The sequence below is a fragment of the Plectropomus leopardus genome, chromosome 4, assembly GCF_026936395.1.
Source record: "Plectropomus leopardus strain MGB_pleo_1.0 chromosome 4, ASM2693639v1, whole genome shotgun sequence".
Lineage (NCBI taxonomy): Eukaryota > Metazoa > Chordata > Actinopteri > Perciformes > Serranidae > Plectropomus > Plectropomus leopardus.
The window spans coordinates 39,130,117-39,151,194 of NC_142179.1; the positions used below are offsets into that span (position 1 = coordinate 39,130,117).

Consider the following 21,078-nt stretch of genomic DNA (forward strand, 5'->3'; position numbering starts at 1 on the left):
AAAACTAAAGACTTTTAACAAGAATCACTGTGAAGGAAAATGAAGAAACAATATCTTACCAGGGAGTAAAATCCCAGAAGAGATACATTCAAAGACACGTCTCAGTGCATCACCTGGACTGAGGGGAGCAGAGGCGCTGCTGATGGCCTTCTCAACCAGCAGCTCCATGGCCTGAGCACAGTCAACAGTGAACATGGCTTAAATGTCTGGCAAATGCACACAGTCTCTGCTGGTATTACAACAGTCACTTTTTAAGGCTGGATTAAAATATAATCACAGTAATTGTTTAAAGGTAAACTCAGTCATATTTTAATGCCTTTTCGCACAAAACATCCATAATATGTACATGGGTGTGAAAACGTCTCAGCAACAAATTGCTCTCAGATCTGTAGCTGCAGTTCTCAGATAGGCAAACAGACATCAGTGCAGCATGTCAAAGATGGCACAAGCTTCAGACTTGGTCGGATAATTTCCAGCAGTACCCTTACCCCCAAGACCCTGGTCTTGGTAGTTACTACATAAAAAATGAAATATACATGACCATCACTGAGAGGTAATTTAACTGTTGTCTTTAATCCAAGCTCCACCCTGCTAGGGTCTGTTTGTAGTCTGTGGAGTAGATACTTACAATGTGAACTATAGTTACTTCAGTAACATCAGTGCCAGGTAGAGGAAGAAGTCATATCTGTACTGTACTGTACAGCTGCAGGTACTGCTGCATTTCTACCAGCCGAACTCAAAGCAGCAGCTACAGTTACATGCACATCAGTACTCCCCTATTATTCAAAATATGACAATGTTCTGAAATTGATATGGTCATATACACAGCATATTCCATTTAAATATTCAGAATCAGAACATTTTCAAAATAAGCATTTACTGATTAAGACATGGGATATGCTTATATTACTCAGATTTTTAGGAGCATTAAATGGGCATGCATACAGCCAATCTGAAATATTCATCTCAGCTGGAGTTTTTAATGCAGTTTGCAACACACAGCCCCTTATCTGTTTACAGTTGGTTCTGTGTGTTGCCATGTATACACTGTAAACAAACCAACTTGCCACCAGTTTGCAAAACTGTGGGGTAGAGATGCATGCAAAGAAATCCCAAGTCTGGATGGAAGGAGAAACACACCTGCTTTTAAACTTTATGAGAGTCTTGCATATCAACAGGTTTTTGAAGCTAGCTAGCTACTAGAGAAGCTGAAGGAAGGAAAGAGAGAATCCAACAAGTCCACCACCAGCTAGAAACTGAAAAAAAAAATCCTATTTTGATGCAAAGAAGCAAAATGACAAGCTGCTCCAGCTGTTGTACTTCTTCATATTGTGAAGTGGTAAAGTACACGTTAGGACATGTTAATCAGAGTATGCACGGCTGCGTGTAAACAAGAGTGTTTGTGAACTATTCATTTTCATCAGGCATGGAAACAACTTAGTAGGAATATTGTCCTTTTCGGAAAAAGGGCAAAATCTGGACTAGTTTTTGCATGTTAATGTACTCAGTGTCAAAATGCCTTTTCAGTCAATAACTGAAGTGAGGGGCTCATCTTTCTGCACCTTTCATGTTTGATGTCTTTAAAAACGTTCCTGTGCAGGTTCATGTTGTCAATGACAACCAAAAGTAGTATTTCTTTTATATCCATATAACTACAGATGTAAATTAGCAGTCCTGCTGACTCCTGCATATTTACATTTGAATTTTATACTGATGTTCATTAATATGCGATATCCCTTTTCAATTAACATTAAATAAATAAATGAAGTTAATCTGGTAATAAGTTTCACGCAGGCTTAATCTGTGACCCATGATTGAACTTCAGCAGACAGCACAAAGTAACACAGCTCTTAGAGACATTAGAGATGTTTCATTAGCATGTTTCAATAACACACTTACCCATCCTGGGAAGGGTGACCATGTAGGAACTCGCTGACAGAGGTCTCGCAGGATTCGGATGATGATCACACAGGACTGAAGTCCATTGGCTCTAGCCTTGTGATGTAATAAAGTTAGGTTTACAGAGTGACAAGAGTGAAAAGAAATGGACCAAACAAGTGAATCAGTTCTTTCAAAGAGGTCCAAACACTACTGTGCATAATGGAAGCTTGAGTACAGTTTGAGGTGTGTATGTAAGAGCTTGCAATCAGCTGCCATTCCCAGTAGTCTTGTACCTCACAGTTAGTAAGGGAGTTCAGAGTTTGCAAGATGCACAAGAAATGAGAACTTGGCATCTTCTAAACCCTGACCCCAGGTTTTTTCCAGGTATCTCACAAAGGGGTACTTGAAAGTACAAGAGTCCACCTGAGAGGAGAGTATAGGGACTGAAAGAGCAGAGGAAATCTGCTTTACTTTGCCTGTGCTTTTGCTCAGATAGCAGAATCACAGGAAACTACTCAGATATTCCTTTTCCCTCAATCCCTATTCTACAAAAATATACATAATAAAAACAATACAAACGTTGAACATGAAAGCACTTATTGATTGCAAAACTTTGTGCAAGTTATTGTGCAGCCTTATGGAATCACATGTTACTATAATGCAGTACTTGGGAAATTGAAAAGGGAATACAAGGATGCCAGTTATTTGCTAACAGTATTTTTTCATATAAGAGCTTCAAATGAGCTTAGATTTATAATCAATATAAGGACACGAACCAGATCTTTGATATAATATGTGGCATCCTTGAATATGTCTTTGTATTAAATACATTTTTCTCATTACTATAAAATGAAAACTAAATGTGTAAAACACAAATAAACGAATAAACAAATAAATAATGCATCTCATAAGGCTACAATAAGAAAGTAAAATGATGTTCCGAACCTGGAACCACTTAGCGTGGCGCAGAGCAGCCAGAGCGTCAAGGCATTTTTGCCTGTCCAAGACGTCCGCTGGGTCTTTCACCATACCCGAGGTTACATCTAAAAATGGATTTGAAGTGTCAAAATGGTGATGAGGAATGGGTGTTTGACCAGGTCAGCGAGGCTGGCAGAGAACAAACACATTGCCACACATACCAGTGTCTCTTTACATGACAACCTACAATCGGTTGCTTTTTGTGTAATTCTGAAAAAAGGTTTAAAAATCCGACTACACAGACCCACACATTGCCAAAGGAAGTGGATGGATGCAGCTTGACAGTGTAAAACATGTTAAATCATTATAATCTGTCAAAGGGAGTATGAATTTACTGACTCAACATTGACGTCAAATAGATGTATTTGGAAAGCACCACTCTAGCTGAATGAAGCCGGTACCATTTTATCAGGTAATTGTGTTGAAAAGCTTACCATTACCTTGGTAAGTACCATAGGGATTTTTTTTATTGTAGCAGATTTTCCTCACTAGGACAGACAGCTAATGATTCTTAGCATTAACTTGGTGCATAGAGAAAGAAAGGGCAAATGGCTGATATGGAGTGACCTGATAAAAAAGTGGCATGGCAATAGTAGGTGTGGCAAAGTTTTTGGGATGTAATAAACCTTGGTCAAAAATCCTTCCGAAGCTATTGGGCCCTATTAAACCTCTAATGAGACAATGTAATTTTTTTAAAAAAATAATTGTTTAAGGGAATCTAGGGGTCTTTGTACTGGACTTGAAAATATTCCTTTGAATATAAAAAAGAGGAAGCAATGGGTGCTAAAGAAGAGGAAAAAACATGAGAACTACCAGCAAACAAAGGGGGTTAGGATATCACTGCATGCATACCTAACATCAGCAAGTTGGAATAAGACCCCAACAATCATTGCATACCAAAGGCTGTACTCTGGTCCAACCAAAGATTCATCTGTCACAGCCTTCTGGACCTGAACTTTTAACAATACTCCCCTAAGAATCATTTGAAATTATTTGATTTTAAACAATATAGTTCATGGTTTCTTGATCTTTCAATTGTCAATTCAAAAGAGAAAATGGCTTATCTTCAAATTATTTGTCCTAATATTTCAATTGTCAGCACAATCATTACGACAAAAACTTGTCAAAGGCTTTCATTTTTGAGTTCTGTGTGTGTGTAAATTAAAAGATGTCAATCAACTCAGGGGAGCACCTCAGAACAGGGGACCTCAGCATGGTGAACTGTGTTTCACCAGTACACAAAAGGAAGATTTGTTTCCTGTGAGAAAATAGCAGCCAATTTCCTTGGCCAAATCTTGATTTGAGAAAGGGTTTAACAATTCAAACACCTTTGCATGATTAATTGCAAATTAAAATTGAGGAACAGAAGTGCCTCCTGTTGTCTATTCCGTCATGTTCTGCAGGAATTGTCTTTTTAACTCTTCATCTCAGAGAAAATTTGGAGAAAAGATACTGTATTGCATGTCTCCCACTGATTATAGCTAACAATAAAATGAGTCCCCTGGAACACAGGAAACAAAATAGATTCTCAGCTGGGATTAACTAGACTTAACACAATGCAAACACTGGTCATGCTTTGTTTAAAGGATAAAGATAGCATTTGAGAGGTAAGAGCAAAAAGCCTAAGAGCAACACTGCTGGCACTTGCCTTTTCATCTTGTTTTTGTTTTATACTAGAAGTGATCTGCCCCACATACTGAGGAAAAGCATCAATTGCAAAAAGGAACTCATTTGGGGCTCTCTTGTGATTTCCCAATTTAGGCCAGTCAAAGCAAATGAACTAACTATAATTGCTTACTTGAAAAAAGATCAATTGTAATAATTTCAGACTGTTAAACAATGATGGTATTAAAATATTTTTTCTGCTGGCCATGTACAACAAACCCTGAAGTAAAGAGATCACATCTTTCACATTGTTTCGACTGTCCCATCACTTTGGATTTCAGAAATCCAAAAGAAAGCAGGTCTGATTTAAATCCAGTGCCAGCAGGACAGCGCTCTTTAGGTTGTCAACAAACATACTGAAACTGATTTCATAGAGAGATAGCAGAAAGACAAGAAAGGAGGAGCAATGGGAAAGGCTTTGATGGGTTTCCCAACCTCCATCCCGGCCATTTTCCTCTCTGATGACAGGTGAAGTCAGCGTGATTGTCACTTGCATCTTTGGCTCGGTGCAGGACGTCAGAATGATGGCTGCTTCCTGGACAGATCCACTGACCTCATATTTTTCTGGTGTTACCATCTGGAAGAAATGGCGTAGATGCATATAACATTATTGTGAAGTCCACTGTGCATACAACATGTTGACATAACAGCTAGGGAGGATACGTAGGTAATGTCAGCGGCCACTTTCATAGGTCCAGTTGTCAGTGAATGCAGACTCCCAGGTCTTTGGAACATACACGGATGCTTGCAGGAATCATGACATTCAATTACTGTTGAAATTCATTGGCACATTGTATAGTTTATGCAACTATGTAATGTGGAAGGGGTGCAAACAGGTTATCTTGTAATTTGTTTCCTATTTTTAGTTGTGTTAAGGCATTTGCTTTTCAATGAGCAAAGTTCTAGAAACTTTTTTCTCACTAGGGCTGGCATATCAGATTTTCACAATCCCATTATCATGGCAACATAATTAACCATAACAATGTTATTTAATTAACAATAGATATTTTCCATAGATTTATGTCATCTAAAATAATCATTATGATAATAATAACATCAGTCTAATTTATCTTTAACATAGATTTTTTTGTATATTTATTGTAAATTAATTACTGATACTAATAGCCTGGGCTTTTATTAGCCATAATCACTCATCTTTACCAGGGCATATTTGGCATAGTTACGGCACTCGAGTCACGACTTAACTCAAGTTGCATATTTGAGGACTTGAGACTTGTATGACTAGCATGGATGAAAGACTTGACTTTGTTTTCTTGACTTAGACTTGAGGCAGATAACCTAAAAGAACTTGGCATTTGCATTTTTCTAGATATTGAAAAGTTCCAGTTTGTTTTTGAAACATGATGATGCATATGTCTGAGCAGGGGGAGGGCCCGTGGGCTGATGAGCTCCTGCACACAGCTCTCCTCTGAGGATTGGCATTGGAAGAACGTACATGGCGTTGTGGGCTTCAGCATGTATCCTATTATTTAGTTCAATATGCATGATGACTAAAGTTTACAGTTACTCATTTAGCACTGAACGTGTTTGGCAACCAGCGACACACTACGCTCTCGGCCATTTCACTCTCACTCTCTCTCTTCCACACACACAAACACACACACACACACACACAATCACACACACACAATCACACACACAGTCATCACTGTAGAGAGCAGACACATGTATGAGGTTCTGGGACTGCCACAGTACCCTCCCTAATCTGCAGTGAGGGTCCAAGAACAGAGGATCTGTGATATCGGTTATGTAAACAAAAACGGAATTGAAATTTAATTCAACATCCTGTCTTCTCATAAAAAGGTGTTTACCACTCTGAATATGGGCCATATTTCAACAAATGGGTAAAAAAACATTGTTCCTAATGCATCTGTCATAACTGCTAGTCACTGACATCATGTCTGTTACTTTTTTCACTGAACCACTGTCAGGAATTAATTGGGCAATGTCAGAAAACAGCAGTCATTCCTCTGTGAAAAAATAAACTTCTGTGCAGATATTGCTTTAGAAATTCTAAACCTTTGGTATTTTCTTCTATTAGTATTTAGTTTTACTTCTATTATAAGCTCATTATGAACTCAATCTATCTTCCTAATGTATCATGCATATGCTCTGTGATGGAATTGTTACTTTACCTACAACACATGATATTTTACCTGTTACTTTATAATAATAAATACATTTAATTTGAACATTATACATTTCAAAAACAGCTCAGAGGGTCGATCATCCACAACACACTAAGTGAATATGCATTTTTGGTTTCCTGCCTTTACATGGCCTTATCTGTCATGCGAAGTAACATCTTTTGTGTGAGTTTGTGTGTGTGTGTGTGTGTGTGTGTGTGTGTGTGTGTGTGTGTGTGTGTGTGTGTGTGTGTGTGTGATTTAGGTGTATGATGTGGGCCAGGGTAACTGTGAATATTCTACTCCACCAAAATTACTTTCCATTTCTTATAATCAGCCACTGTAAGTCACTGTGACAGTAGTGTTCTAGTTATTCCACACAAAAGTGTTTAGAAATTAAATTATATAACCAGAGGCAAACATGTGCCACAGAAAGCACAAGGCAGGTACCTACAGAAGTGGCCAAAGAAGAAATTGAATGTGGATTGATATTTGTAAAGATAGTACTGTTAGTTGTTTGGGAAGGTGCTCCACGATGCGGGTGAGGAGGCCTTTGGTGGGCTTCTCACTGCAGAGTAGGACCAGGTTGACATTCTTGTCCCCACGAAGCAGCAAGCCTTTGGCCAGTACTCCAACCCTCATCACTCCTTTCAGGGCTCTGGATAGGGTACACAAGAAGCAACACATGCAAAAATTAAATGTCAGTATCAGAGGAAAATACAGAATTTTGTTTACATTAACAATGTATATTACAATTTATATATAATATTATATTTAAGCTAAATTATGCCACCGAAAACATTTGAGGTGAGAAACAGGCAACGCAGTGACAGAATCTTGGTTTATATTTGATCAGCGCATTGTTTAATCTCCATCTTTGGAGGAAATCTTGCTGTTATAGCTAAACAGGGCATTAAAACATGTTTCTGAAACATTTCAGGGGAGAAATAGGTAGTGCAGTAACATTATAGTGGTGCATATTCATTCAGCACTGCTACTAGTTTTACTGTTTGATCCTAGTCTGTGAGAGCAGGAGAAAGATGGGCGGGTCTCTCTCTTGATCCTGCTCTATACTTTTTGTGTCCGCAGGGTTGCATGGGTGGCAAGCTATACAAAAAGGCAGAAGTACAGCTTGTAGTTTCAGCGACAGCCCCAAAAGTAGGGCGGTACCCAACTCAGAATTGTGCCAGTCAAATTGGATTTGATCGTTCAACATGTATATTTGACGATTCATTTGTTTTCCATACAAAGTTTTAGAGTTTGACCAGACTCAGAGGGACATTAAGGGTGACCGCAGCAAACAACAACATTTTTTGCAGACACAAAATATCAAACAAAGGCCAGAGACTATTAAGTTGCCTTGAGCTTTAATTTGCCCACTTCTAATCAGAAGTGCCACTGCGTGCATTTCCACAGCTCTCTGTACACCCCTAGAAGGCCACTGCACAGATAAAAATCGACAGCTATACTTGAAAAAGTTTCAGTCAACTGAGCGTCTCCGACTGATGATTTGAATCCCCGATTCATGGGGCAGCCATAACTGAGAGCCAGAAAATATCTACTGGATAACACAAAGCGTCACCCAGCAGTTTTGCTAGGAGGGCAGCAGGGAGATATTGGCACCAGTTAGATGGAAGGATGTTTACCACAGCTCATCTAGACTCACTGTCCACATTGTAATATTATAAAGCTGACTGAAATCAGCAGTATCCCTTTCATTAGAAAAGCACTTACACTGGTGCATTTGGAGGAAAGATAAATTAACTGAGCAACCTTCAATCCATTTATCTGAATTACTTTATGATATAGTCTACACAATGCAGGTAAGGGTGTGCAGCACAGCTTTTCTTCGTAAATGTAACTCCATTCAAATGAAGGCTAACCATTCATCCTACATTATTGCACTCAGTGGACAGTCTGAAATGTATAGACAGCCAGATGTAGATTAAGTCTTATCATATTTTATCAAATATCATACCTGTCTTTAGAGGGTTCCTTCTCCTCTTTGTCCTCTTCCTTGGCCTTGTCCTGGTCTGTAATTATGTCTGAGACCAGTTTGAGGGCACGTTCTGTGATTGACACGATCTTCTGGATAGACTGGAGCTCATCCTCTGAGGGGTAGATAGCTGCATGCTTGGTCATAACATAGCGGTCATCCGAAGAATCAGGTCGACGTGGAGGCTGAAAGAAAGCAATGTTCAAAACAGCATGACTGATTCAAATAGTAATTTTATCTGTATTGCTTTGTTTTGACAGTGACATTATTGACAATGTGTACCATGAATGATCTAGCTATTGATTTTATTAAATAGCACTCACAAAAATTTAGCTAAACCACGCTCTATATCAGTTTTCCTCATTTATTCATTATTGGGGAGCAATGATTAGCAATGATTAGCCAAGGACAGGCCTATCACAGGGCTGACACGAAGAGGCAATTTAGATTCTCCAATTAACCTTAACCTGCATGTCTTTGAAATGTGGAGAACCCAGGGAAAACCCACTCTGACACAGGGAGAACATGCAAACTCCACACAGTAGGGCCCCAACCAGCCAGCCAGTTCAAACTTGAAACCCTCTTGCTGTGAGGTGACAGTGCTAACCAATACTCCGTCAGTTTTATGCTGACAGGTTAGACAACTTCATAGAGAAGGACAAATTGTTGATTGACAGTCCGTGCAGATTCAGAGCAAACAGGTCCACATCCACGGCAATAACAGAGCTAATAGAAGAAATAACCAGTTGTATGGATATTAAAAAATATGCATGTGCAAAAACATACACAAATTCACATTTGATGACTTTTAAGGCCTAGTATTTTTAAAATTGAATTAAAGAAATGTTGAGACTTTTTAGGGAAATACAAACGCCCCCTGTGTTTCTCAACTTGCGCATTAGCTAGGCCTACTTGTTTGTGATGGGAAGTACAGACACAGAAACAGGATTGTTGTTCTCAACATAAAACAAAACACACCATAACGCATAGCAAGTTTCTGTGATGTAACTACTGGATCTATTTTTATATAGTAGATCTCAAAAAAGGAATCCTTACATAAAATGTAAAAATGGGTCTGCAGCTCTTCTAAAAGTCAAAAGTTCTTCTTCTAGGTAAGGTAGTAAGTAAGCTGGGGCAGGCTGTCGCCCAGGAGGTAGAGCTGGTTGTCGTCTAATCACAAGGTTGATGGTTGTCCACCGCTCCTCCAGCCAATATGTTGAAGTAAGTTACTGAACCCTGCATTGCTCCCAATTGCTGTTCCATCAATGCGTGTGTATACGAATGATTGAAAACTGAGTAGCAGGAGACACCCTGTACAGAGGCCTCAATCACAATTGTGTGAATATGTGTGTGAATGTGACTCGTACTGTGAGCGCTTTGGGTGGTCCAATGACTAGAAAAGACATACAACCGCAGGTCTATTTACCATTTATTAGTTTGTAGTGTCACCAAGAAGCAACTATATAAACTCCAAACCATTTCCTAACATGAAATGCACGTGTGACTAACTTATGGTCCTTAGTATTTCATTGAGCAACACTGCATAAGAACAATCTTAAAGCCTTACCACAGGGCCCTGAGACTGCAGGCCAGGCATGCCAGGCCGGACCCCAAGTAGACCAGGAGGGCCTGGAGGCCCCTGGGGATACCCTCCATCTGGTATACGGCGCCGGTCATCCCAGTGGTGCTGCTCCTCCTCCATACGTCTCCAGTACATGTCTTCTTCATATCGGCTGAAAACAGAAAACCTCAGCTGGTATCCCTCCCAGTTTAAAACTGTTCAAACTCTTAAATGTCTACTGTACAAATGGCTGGCACATTAAAAGAGAAAACAACAGTGTCTTGGTAATATGTTGTTTTACCATTAACATGGAGAACAGCTTGAGTGCTCCTTGGCATAAATTCTCATCTTAACAATCTCACCCTATCAAATGGTGCATAGACTACAGGTCATAAAGCGGACAGCCTCAGTAAACAGAGCGAGGCACGCTGACACTTTTGTTCTTCCTCTGACAATAGGGAGGTGTGTTTGTTTTAGTGTTTGGAAGGACCTTCTAGGAAGTGACCAAACACATCTGTAACTCAAGTCAAGTCAGTTTTATTTATGCTCATGTCAGGACAGTGTAAACCGTTTGCAAGCCCACATCAATTTGTTTAATTAGAAAGTATAATTCATGCATTGCTGGATTGTCTAAGCCTGATCCAAAAATAAATGTACTTCCAAAGCCAAATCTTTAATGAATATCAAATAAAAATCTCCACTCCACTCTATCAAAAGCTTGTTCTCCTTCCATGGAACTTAAAATGCATTTTTGATTGAGTCAGTCAAAATATACAGGAGAAATGCTCACATTCACATTTTACAATAGGAACTAAAGTAATATGTATTTTTCTTGAATAATAAGGAAATCTGGACTTTGTGCCATGTTTGTTGAGGGATTCCTGCCCCAAGAGATTTATGACACAAACTTGAAAGAAGAGGTGTTACTATTACTGAAACCTAAAATTCCACGGGAAAACCTTTTTGATCTCTAATCAAGAGCCCAATGGGACTGACTAAGATTGCCGCTGACATTACTGTCTTTCTGAGGCTGTAGCAGGCTACAGAAGCTGAGGTGAAGGTACTGGTATCATATGAAAGCAGAGGACCTAAGAAATCCATCAGTACTAACTCGGTTCCAAGTGGCATTGAAACATTCCAGTCACATGATATCTGCATTCAATTCTAATTGCGGACTGTCCTGTCTCCTTCAGACCAGCTGACTCTCTGTTACAGGGCCACTATCCTCCTGGCAAACAACACCTGCCTGGTGAGCACGAGCTGCATAGCTGCAGCAGCAGGTAACATCCAACACCATGCTGTTAAACAGTTCCGACAAACTTGCACCGACACCAAAACGGCTCGACTTTGTTGTTAAACCTGATGATTAACAGCAATGTGATGCTAACATTTTGCCCGGTCACTGTGTGTGTGTGTGTGTGTGTGTGTGTGTGTGTGTGTGTGTGTGTGTGTGTGTGTGTGTGTGTGTGTGTGTGTGTGTGTTTGTGTGTGTGTGTGTGTGTGTGTGTGTGTGTGTGTGTGTGTGCGCGCGCGTGTGTGTGGACTCACAATTTTCCCTGATGTGAAGCTCACACTCACCAGCGGCGGCAGCTTCAGTTTCTCAGGTCACCAGATGTCAAAATCTAAATTCAACTAAATATCAATGTCTAACAACATTGGTGGCGGCTTGGTTGTTTTTAAGGGGATAAAGAGAGGTGTTGTATTGCTATACTGGGTGCCATTATCTTCGGGTTCTATAAAACGTGCCAGAACTCTCCCCAGGCAATTCATTAAATTTAACAGTACTGGCCACTTCATTCAGTTTTTGGGTATCGAATAAAGTACTCTATTGGTATCAGTGTCACTTTAAAGGTACCGGTATCAGTACTGGTATCATAATATTTTAGACAATACCCAGCCCTACCTGTCATGTTGTCTTGTTTCTTTTGAAAGGGTTAAATAACAAAGTTAGGCTAAATTGACCATGCCAGGAAAAAACTGGCATGGTCATTTTCACAGGTTTCCTGAACTCTAACCTCAACCTATCTAAATGAAAATGGGTTCTCCACTTTACAAACATGTCCAAATCCCAGATGTGCTGTTTTTGCCCATTGTATATGGACCAGTGCAGGGCCCTTTCCAAACATGCCTGTTCGGAACAGACCGATTGCTGGGCCTGTGGTTTTCTCAAGAACCAGTCGCACAAACAAATTTACAGTTATGATTGCTCTTCCTTGGGTCGTGAGCAACAGACTTGGGCCCAAACTCTTGTAGATTTATTTTGATGTTTATATAAGGAAAAAATATTGCATCCTATTGCTATTCTAGTTTATACAGGAAAGTAACAAACAAAAGGCCCCAAAAGTTTTCAGCTCAACAGTGTACAACTTACATAGTGTACTTAGTATTTTTCAACAGCCAAAACCATAAATAGGAAAGAACTGTGACCATACCGCATCTCCATTCTCCAGCGCTCCTCCTCCTCTCTCCTTCTCCAGTACTCCTCTTTCTGCATCTGCTTTCTCATCTTCTCTTCCTGAATCTTTCTTGCTCGGATGCTTGGCTTGACCTCCACCTGCAGATCTGGGTTCACCTTTTTCTACAAAACAAAACATTTAAAAAAATATTTCACAGGTGTCTCATTAAGAAATAAAAAAACTCAATTCAGATATATGTCAAACTGCCAACAGATATCACAAGGGTAATCGTTAATCAAAGGAAAAGTGATGGTATAATTATATTGCAAGCACTGAAAGTAGAACAGTTGGGAGTTAATTCATGGATCTTCTTACACTTGCTCTCAGCAAAATAAATAAAAGTTAAAAAAAAAAAATGGAAGTTTTACCGTATAGCCATAAAATTACAGCTGGCTAGATGTCTTTGATCTTGCACTGAATCAGCACCCTTAGCATGTCTGTTACCTTTTCTTATTATTTTTTAATCAGCCAAAATGCCTTTGGATCAGATGTGTCTGTGCCTGGTCTAAGTCATGACAGAGAGAGGTCTGCTCTTCTGGACCTGGCACATTTGAGCATCATGCTCATCCTGAAGACTTAAAATTTAGGCCTAATACTACTTTTTCAGATTTTCTCACTTCAGAAAGGCCATTGGTCAGATCTTATGTTCCTCATGACAATACTAATAGCCCTCACTTACAAAATGATCATACGACAAACAAGTGGGTGTATGGTCATATTCATGCAAACCTTAGCTTTTATCAGTGTGGATGTGAGTGGAGGCTCCAATCAAATCTCATGTAAGGACTCAACTCATGTATGCAAGTATTCCTTTAATTTTCAGCTCGGAGAGACCTGATGAATATACCAGTGAGTATTTAAATCTTGTGGAGCAATGCGAGACATATCAGCTACAAACCTTGTATTGCAAACGATGCCTACGACCTTTTAGATGCATTTCCTTCGCATTTGGATCGTTGAAACTACATTCACACAGCTTGCAGTGAAAGCGGATGACTTTGCCTTCATCATTACGGACCTAGAAAAAAGAAGTCCTATTTATTACACTCAAGATCTCAATACATATCTGCATAGCGAGTGCAGGCTGACTCTGGCCCATGCATTAGTATATCAACTTACTTCCTCAACATAGTCATGACCAACAGGCTGGACGTCACTCTGCAGTGCAGCCAGGGCCGATGTGGATAGAGCATCTGAAACTTCAGTCTTGGGGTCATGAGTAGCTGAAGAGGATGTTGCAGGCTTAGAAGTCTCCACTTTGGCCTCCTCCATCTTCCCTGTGGTCTGTAATTTATTTCCACCTGCATATGAGAAATTAGCATGTTGATTAACCAAAGAACAGTTCAACCTAAATAATTCCACATAAAAAGACAATGTGACAAGGTTGGTGATAAGGCTCTGTGAGGAGGAATTCTGATAAAGAGTGACTTCTTTCTGTGGTAATCACAACAGATAATATTGGCTGACAGAATGAGCATGATAACCAGCGCAGATAGTTCTATGACTAACAACTAATAATTTTAAGATTTTTAGGAATAATCAAGTGGCTTAAAAAAAAGATTTTCTTAAAAAGAATAATAACTGGAAAAAAGAGCCTTTATATGCCATTTAGAATACTGTAAACACATAGTTTTAAAATGTTACATTCTAGTACAGCATCATACAACAGAGTATTAATTCTCAAATTGTCAAAATGTGCCATTCAGATCAATGAGCACATCTGTAAACTTGTAAATGTATCAAATTAACAACTCCTACCAACACATTTAGACAACTTTTAGCACAGGGAGCATCCCATCACATCACATAGCTGATTCTATCACCCAAAAAAATAACTGATTAGGATTGTTTTAGGGCATCAAAGCTTTAGTGAGAAATATCCGTGGTTAATCAAAGCTTCGTCTGGGGTAGGGGGTTGATAAGATCTGAGGAACTTACAATTGATTTTCAGTTGATGCTCCAAAAATAAATTGAAAATTAGCCACTTTGTTAGCAGGCAGGTCTTTGTAACATTAGCCATAATAACTAGAGTAACTAGTACATTGGAAGATGACTATGCTACTTATTATGGCTTTCAGGTTTCCTTTGACACATCTGGCACTCAACCAAAACACTATCACAGCCAAAAAAAAAACCAGTATGGCACTGCACAGCAGAAATGTTAACCTCCATGATGTGTTGGAGGAGCTCTGATTTACACAAAGCGCAGTGAGAGCCAATCACCTGCAGCTCTCCATCTAACAGCTCACCCTTGACTGTTTCTTTGAGCATGTATGCTCCTCGAATGGTATGTAAATCTGACCTGCTGACACAATAGTAGGGTTGAGATAATGTGCTTATCACTCAATTCTATATTATCATGATACTTACTGTATGTGCCGATTTCTTATAAGATATCAATTTGTCATGCTATTCAATATTACAATTTAGTGCTTTTTCTTTCACACTAGACCATGCACATAACATGTAACTCAGTATTCCTGACTTTTACTTAAGCAGCATCACATACCATGTAGAACTACAGTAATTAAACTAATGATGTTTAATCTTTTATGAACTTATTACAGTTTTACTTCAGTGAAGCTCTTTGCACAGTACATACAGTAGCCCCTTGAAAGGTGCTACTGTATATCAAATAAACTTTACTTACTTCCAAATTCTACATGTACAGTACAATGAATCTTTTTTTAAGTAAACTTAAACTGCTATATCTAGCTGTTCTTGCAGTATTTTCCGTACACTGATTCATTCTTGGCGGCCATTGCAATATCAGCATTGAATGCCACTTATTGTTTTCCCATCCGCCTCACTTCCCACCTCAAGAAGACTACATGTGGAGGCTGTGGAGTCGTGGCTGTATAAAATCCAGCCAGTGAAACCCCACACCAGGGTTCACAGCAGGTTGGGTCTTGTCTATGCAACAGCAGCAACAGAAAGTTTGCTGATCGGTCAGCGATCTGTCAACGTGCTATTTAAGCAGCTTAGGGTCTGTCTCCTCTGACTGTTCACCATTTTCTGCTCTCTTGTCTCTGCTTTTTTTTTCTTGAAATGAATGTGATGTCAAGTTACTCATAGATGACAGCAATAAAAGCAGCAACTTATCTCAACCTACACATTTGAATTCTATGTATTCAAGCCAAGTACCCTCAGTGTGTGCTTACTAACCAAGAAAATTGATCTTGGGGGTGTTGACTTTCTTCCCAGCTGAGGCAGAGTTGGCAGCAGAAAGATTGTTGGCTAATGGGTTCTTGACACCTGCCATACTACTGCTGACTATGTTGACATGTTTCAGGTAGGGGGTTGTGGAGCCAGTGGCAGGGGAGGAGGAGGCCACACACTGAGAGCTGGTGGTGCTGGAACTGCTCAGGGTAGCTGTGGTGGTTTTACTGGGAGCAGCTGTGGTTGACGACAACGTCTGAGGCACCATACTGGGCTCAGTAGAGGGAATTGGTTTACCAAGTTTGGTATGAAGCTTCACAACCTGGAGAAGAGAATACAGAGCATTTTCAGCAGGTGTTAGGTTTTTAATCAACAGACCAACAACACAGTGGACTAGTGAGTTTCCCTCAAATTCTTTTTTGGGACTTTTTAATGATAGTTGTCGTTAAATATAACATTTTGTTTATTACTTTACTGAGAAGGTGGTTTGTACACTTCATTTTCTTGTCTGTTTGTTGTCCTCCCTCTCTGTGAAGTTTGTTTGATCTTAATGTGCCTTTCTGCTTCCTACCAAGGACTAGACATGCTAAGATTTTTTTGTTTTGTTTTGTGGGCAAGGCTGGGGAGGGTGGTTGCCTTCATTTGACAGGACAGTTGTAGCATGAACTAGCATGATGGATTGATAAAGAATTCCATCAAAAGTCTGACTAAAACTGAGACTGAAACAATGTCTTCTATAGAAGTCTGAAGAATTCACTTGACTTCCCACCGCTGTTCAGATGCTGTGGCACTGTGATGCAAGGAAGAACTGTGTGTCTGCCTCTGTCACTGTGCTGTGCCTTCAGTCTGCTGCGATCTGTCAATCAGCTGTGTGATGCAAAATTACACATCAGGGGCAGGGCAGGAGAAAGGGTTAAAAATAGAGAGACTCCCGCAAAGATCAGGAGTGTTGGCAGGTATGCATCCAATGTGAGAAGATATAAGGTCCAGCCCCCTCATCAACACAGGGTAAGAAGGTATAGATAATGGATAAATGGATTTATTTTATGGGAATTCATATCTACAATCAAGACATTTTGACAACAAATACAGGGAATTATAAAAAATTCTAAAAGAGTTTTTAGTATCATGAGCAGGGACAAAAATGGATACGATTTACTTGAACTCAGAGGTACTTAGGATACAATATATCACAATGTTCTCCTCAATCCCAAGTCCAAAGAGATGGAGCTGCGCCAGAGGGCTGTCTTGTCTGTTAACTACTGTTTAACAAGGATTAATACCACTTTTAGCCTTCAAACTGAAGGTTGATGTTTCATGTTCCACTCATATTCATACCTTCTGGTGCTTGGCTCCACGGATATGGGCAGCATAGGCATCTGCGCCAGTGCAGGAAACATCGCAAAGTTCACAGCGGAGCTGGTTTTGAGCATTGCGGGCCAGTACCCCTCCACCACTGCCGCTGCTAGTGCTGTTCTGGGAAACCTTCAGTGCTGCTTCCTTCTTCTTGTGCTTCTGGCCTTCCAGATGCTCCTTGTAAGTCTAAAGCATATAATGTTTGGAGAAAGACAGAGCCATTAATCAAACTGGTTGTCCTGCAATTGCTTGGAACACTAATGATTTTGTTGCTACATGTAAATTTTAAACAACAAACCTAAAAATATCAATTAATCTACGTTCATCCAAGGCTTTCGCCTCTTCCCTTCTCAAGTGCTGAGGAAATGAAAGGTACCCATGTGTCTGTTTATTTCAATTAAACTTGCTTTGTTCTAACTTGTTAACACGGGCACCGAAAAAACCCCAAAAAAACAACAGGTTCAGCAACGCTCATACTCGCTTCGATGTCCAGTAATGAATCTGGCTTTAGGATGTATATACTCAAAATGGTGCAATTGTGGAATATATTGAACTCACCTGTGGGCCAGCACAGCTGATCTTACAGACATCACAATAGTGGATCTGAGGAGGTTTAGGTGGTTGCTTGGGCCGCAGCTGCTTACTCTGAAAAGGGGGTTTCTTGGTGAAAGTGTTCCCCGTCCATGCTGCTGTTGCTGCTACAGCTGCCACTGCCTGCTTCTGCTGCTGCTGCTGCTGATAGTAGCTGGAGGCTGCAGAATAAACTGCTGCCTCATAGCCTGAGTATGAGGTTCCTAGAAAAATATCAACCAGGCTTACTTATATAACTAACTCACTGCCCGCTCATTTCATAGCCTTTTGAAGAGCATAAATTAAAAAGCAAAGGTATGTGGGTATGTTAAGAGTGTTCACCATCTTAGTTTAGCACATTTGCAGGCTATGCTAACAGTTGATAAAACACTCATCCTTAACAATTGTTAACATTTTTGAATTAAACTAAACACCACGTGCAGATAAGGATGACAGGAATGTCATCATGACTTAAGCAAATTTTTCACAAGGAACAGTGCAAACATTATTTAAGCAGGAGTGGGATTAAAAGTACTAGCTGTCCCCCAAGCATTAATAGTATTTTCTTTGAACCCTCCCCTTGACTTGGAAAAAAACTGCAAGACCATCCACCAAATATGTCAATCGGGATTAGGACAAAAAACATGGTTACATGATTACCCAGAACAATTTTTTGTCCAATTTTCAAGCAGCATTCATTTGAAGTAACAAAGCTTACCAGAGTAGGTGACAGCATTTGTGCTGTAGGTTGGGCTTTGGGAGTAAGAGGGGACCACAGATGCAGCAGCGGCCACAGGCTGGACAGTAGAGGTCACTGGGTAGATTGAGAAAGTGGATGAGGCTGGACTGGGAGCAGCTGGCTTTATCACAGTCACCTGTCGAGTCTGCTGGCTCTGGGTGTATGAAGTTACCCCCTGACTGTATCCTGTTTTGGGGGCTAGAAAACACAAAAGTGGAACACAAACCTCTTTAACTCATTTTTGTTAATGTACAGCAAATTCATGATCACATACTGTTAAATTAACATGCCAACACCATCTACATCCTGGCACAGTTGGAGAGTTCTACTTGATCTGTCTGTCAACTAAACCACTGGATTAGCCTGGATTGGATTTTCTTGCTAATATGGCAAAAACAAATGAGCAAACTGAAGTGGACGAGCTTTCAATTTTATGTAAAGATTTTCATAAAATCAAACTTATTTACACTATTTATGATTCTATCAATTCTATCTTAATTAATTGTTTATTTGTTACATGAAATCATACAAGGTACAATTTCAGTGAAATGTCCCGTGACAGCTCCTTCAACTTGTGCTGTGTAATTGAATTTTTTTTGCCTCTTCTTACATTGTGGGCTATTGCTTAATAATTGTCCATGTGTCCACATGGTTTTTGGTTGTGGAATTTTAACACTGTACTTATTGTACTCATAGTACAATTTTCCTTGTTCATCTCCAAATTAAATCCACCAGCGAGTCAGTGTTGATTTCATTCCTGACACCAACAATGGTGCCCTGGACCGTACCTCAGAATCTGATTGGCTCCATCACTCATGCCACTGGAGGCATGTGTTGGAGTTTCTTGACATATCTTGGCCTAAAGAAAAATGGCCTCATGGACGTGCCTCCCTTACAAGGGCATTGGCTCCGCTCTGGAGCCACCTCTGAATAACACAGTGTTATCCATACTGTTTATTCCTTTGTGGCAACAAGGTGAGCAGGAATAAGACAACAACTCACATTCCAACTGACTGTTTTGATCAGTAACAGTGTGGTTGTCTTTAAAGCACAGCACAGAAACACTGAGTTACAATGAATGCAAAAAGGGAATATTTTCCATCTGCTGCTTCACATTAAAATGTGTTTAATTGTGAAGCAGCCACCATAACCGCAGTGCAGTTGTCGCCACCATTAACTTAGACTGTTTAACAAAAATAGCCATTTTCAGCAGTGTAATATCAAATGGTCATTCTCTGTATTATCTTCTTATGACATGATTTAGAATTTTCACAGGGAACAATTAAAAAACAAAAAGGCCTTTCATTCAAAGAATGGGCCTCATGCAACAAACAATATACAAACACATTTTCTCCTATTTTTGCTAATACCCACAATTTGTTGTTATTTTGTTAGTCACCATTTTTTTCTTATCAAGTGGTCCAGAGAACTCATACCAAGATAAGAGAAAAGCATCTTGTTTCAAAGATGTTTCAAAAAAATGCATTAATATCATTTAATTAAATTTTGATTTATGTAAATACTGTACTTAAGTACAAATCAGAGGTTACTGTTACATTACTTGATTACCGTAATCTCATGCCACTTTCCACTTCTACTCCACTACACTTCAGAGGGAAATACTTTACTTTTTACTCCACAACTATATTAGATAACAGCTTTACAAATGTATGTTTTTTCACACAAACCAAAAATATGAAAATAAACAAGTGCAACTAAAACAGTTACAAAATTAATTATTTCTTTTAGGTAAGTCACTTTCAACATTTCATGGTTCCACCTTTCATGTATAGTGCATGTATGAGGAATTGCTTTTTCTTTGAATCATTTGAATTATTTTGATTGATTAAATGTATTTAAACCTTTGTGTTTTAGCTTCTTTGCACTGGCTCCCTGTAAAATCCAGGATTGAATTTAAAATCCTCCTCCTTACTTACAAAGCTCTAAATGGTCAGGCTCCATCCTATCTGTCGCAGCTCATAGTTCCTTACCAACCCTAAAGATCACTGCACTCTGAAAACACGGGATTACTCGTGATTCCCAAAGTCTCCAAAAGTAGGACAGGAGCAAGAGCCTTCAGCCACCACACTCCTCTTTTATGGAACCATCTTCTAGTTTCGGTAAGGGAGGCAGACACTGTCTCCACTTTTACGGGTAGACTTAAGATAAAGCTTATAATTAGGTCTAGCTCAGGTTGCCTGGACCAGCCCCTAGTTAGGCTGACATAGGTTTAATCTGCCGAGGCACTTTCTAGGATACACTGAGCTCCTTTTTCCTTCTCTTACTCCCTCAATCTACAAACGCTCATGTCTGTTTACTGCATTACGCTAACCTCGTTGCCTCTCAGGAGCATTCCCTTGTCTGCAATCTTGGCTGCACCTGATCATGGTGATAGCTGTGCTGGTGCTGTGACCATGCCTTTGGTCATGCTCGTGCTGTGGCTGCACTGATACTGTACCTCCAGCTCGCCCTGATCGTGGCCTCGGTTTTGCCATTGCTGTGGTCCTGTCTGAAGCTACGCCTGTGTTGTGGGTCCTGGTTGCGCCGATGCCGTGATCCTGCTTGACATG

General features: G+C 39.8%; 1 protein-coding gene across 3 annotated transcripts in view; it reads right to left on the bottom strand.

Annotated features, from left to right (window-relative positions):
• The window catches only part of zfr (zinc finger RNA binding protein), a 57,936-nt gene that overhangs the window by 8,533 nt on the left and 28,325 nt on the right, over nucleotides 1-21,078 (bottom strand). The window contains exons 5-18 of one of the 3 annotated variants that reach the window (XM_042488369.2): nucleotides 18,488-18,706; nucleotides 17,758-17,993; nucleotides 17,182-17,385; nucleotides 15,850-16,165; nucleotides 13,804-13,985; nucleotides 13,583-13,702; nucleotides 12,661-12,806; nucleotides 10,235-10,400; nucleotides 8,650-8,852; nucleotides 7,179-7,329; nucleotides 4,960-5,101; nucleotides 2,827-2,924; nucleotides 1,900-1,995; nucleotides 60-171 (exon numbers count right to left, since the gene is read on the bottom strand). In XM_042488369.2, coding sequence (XP_042344303.1) covers nucleotides 60-171; nucleotides 1,900-1,995; nucleotides 2,827-2,924; nucleotides 4,960-5,101; nucleotides 7,179-7,329; nucleotides 8,650-8,852; nucleotides 10,235-10,400; nucleotides 12,661-12,806; nucleotides 13,583-13,702; nucleotides 13,804-13,985; nucleotides 15,850-16,165; nucleotides 17,182-17,385; nucleotides 17,758-17,993; nucleotides 18,488-18,706 — 2,391 coding nt within the window. Of the gene's footprint in view, nucleotides 1-59; nucleotides 172-1,899; nucleotides 1,996-2,826; nucleotides 2,925-4,959; nucleotides 5,102-7,178; nucleotides 7,330-8,649; nucleotides 8,853-10,234; nucleotides 10,401-12,660; nucleotides 12,807-13,582; nucleotides 13,703-13,803; nucleotides 13,986-15,849; nucleotides 16,166-17,181; nucleotides 17,386-17,757; nucleotides 17,994-18,487; nucleotides 18,707-21,078 lie in introns of those variants that run through there. The other 2 variants (XR_015776507.1, XM_042488370.2) reach the window with 2 other exon arrangements.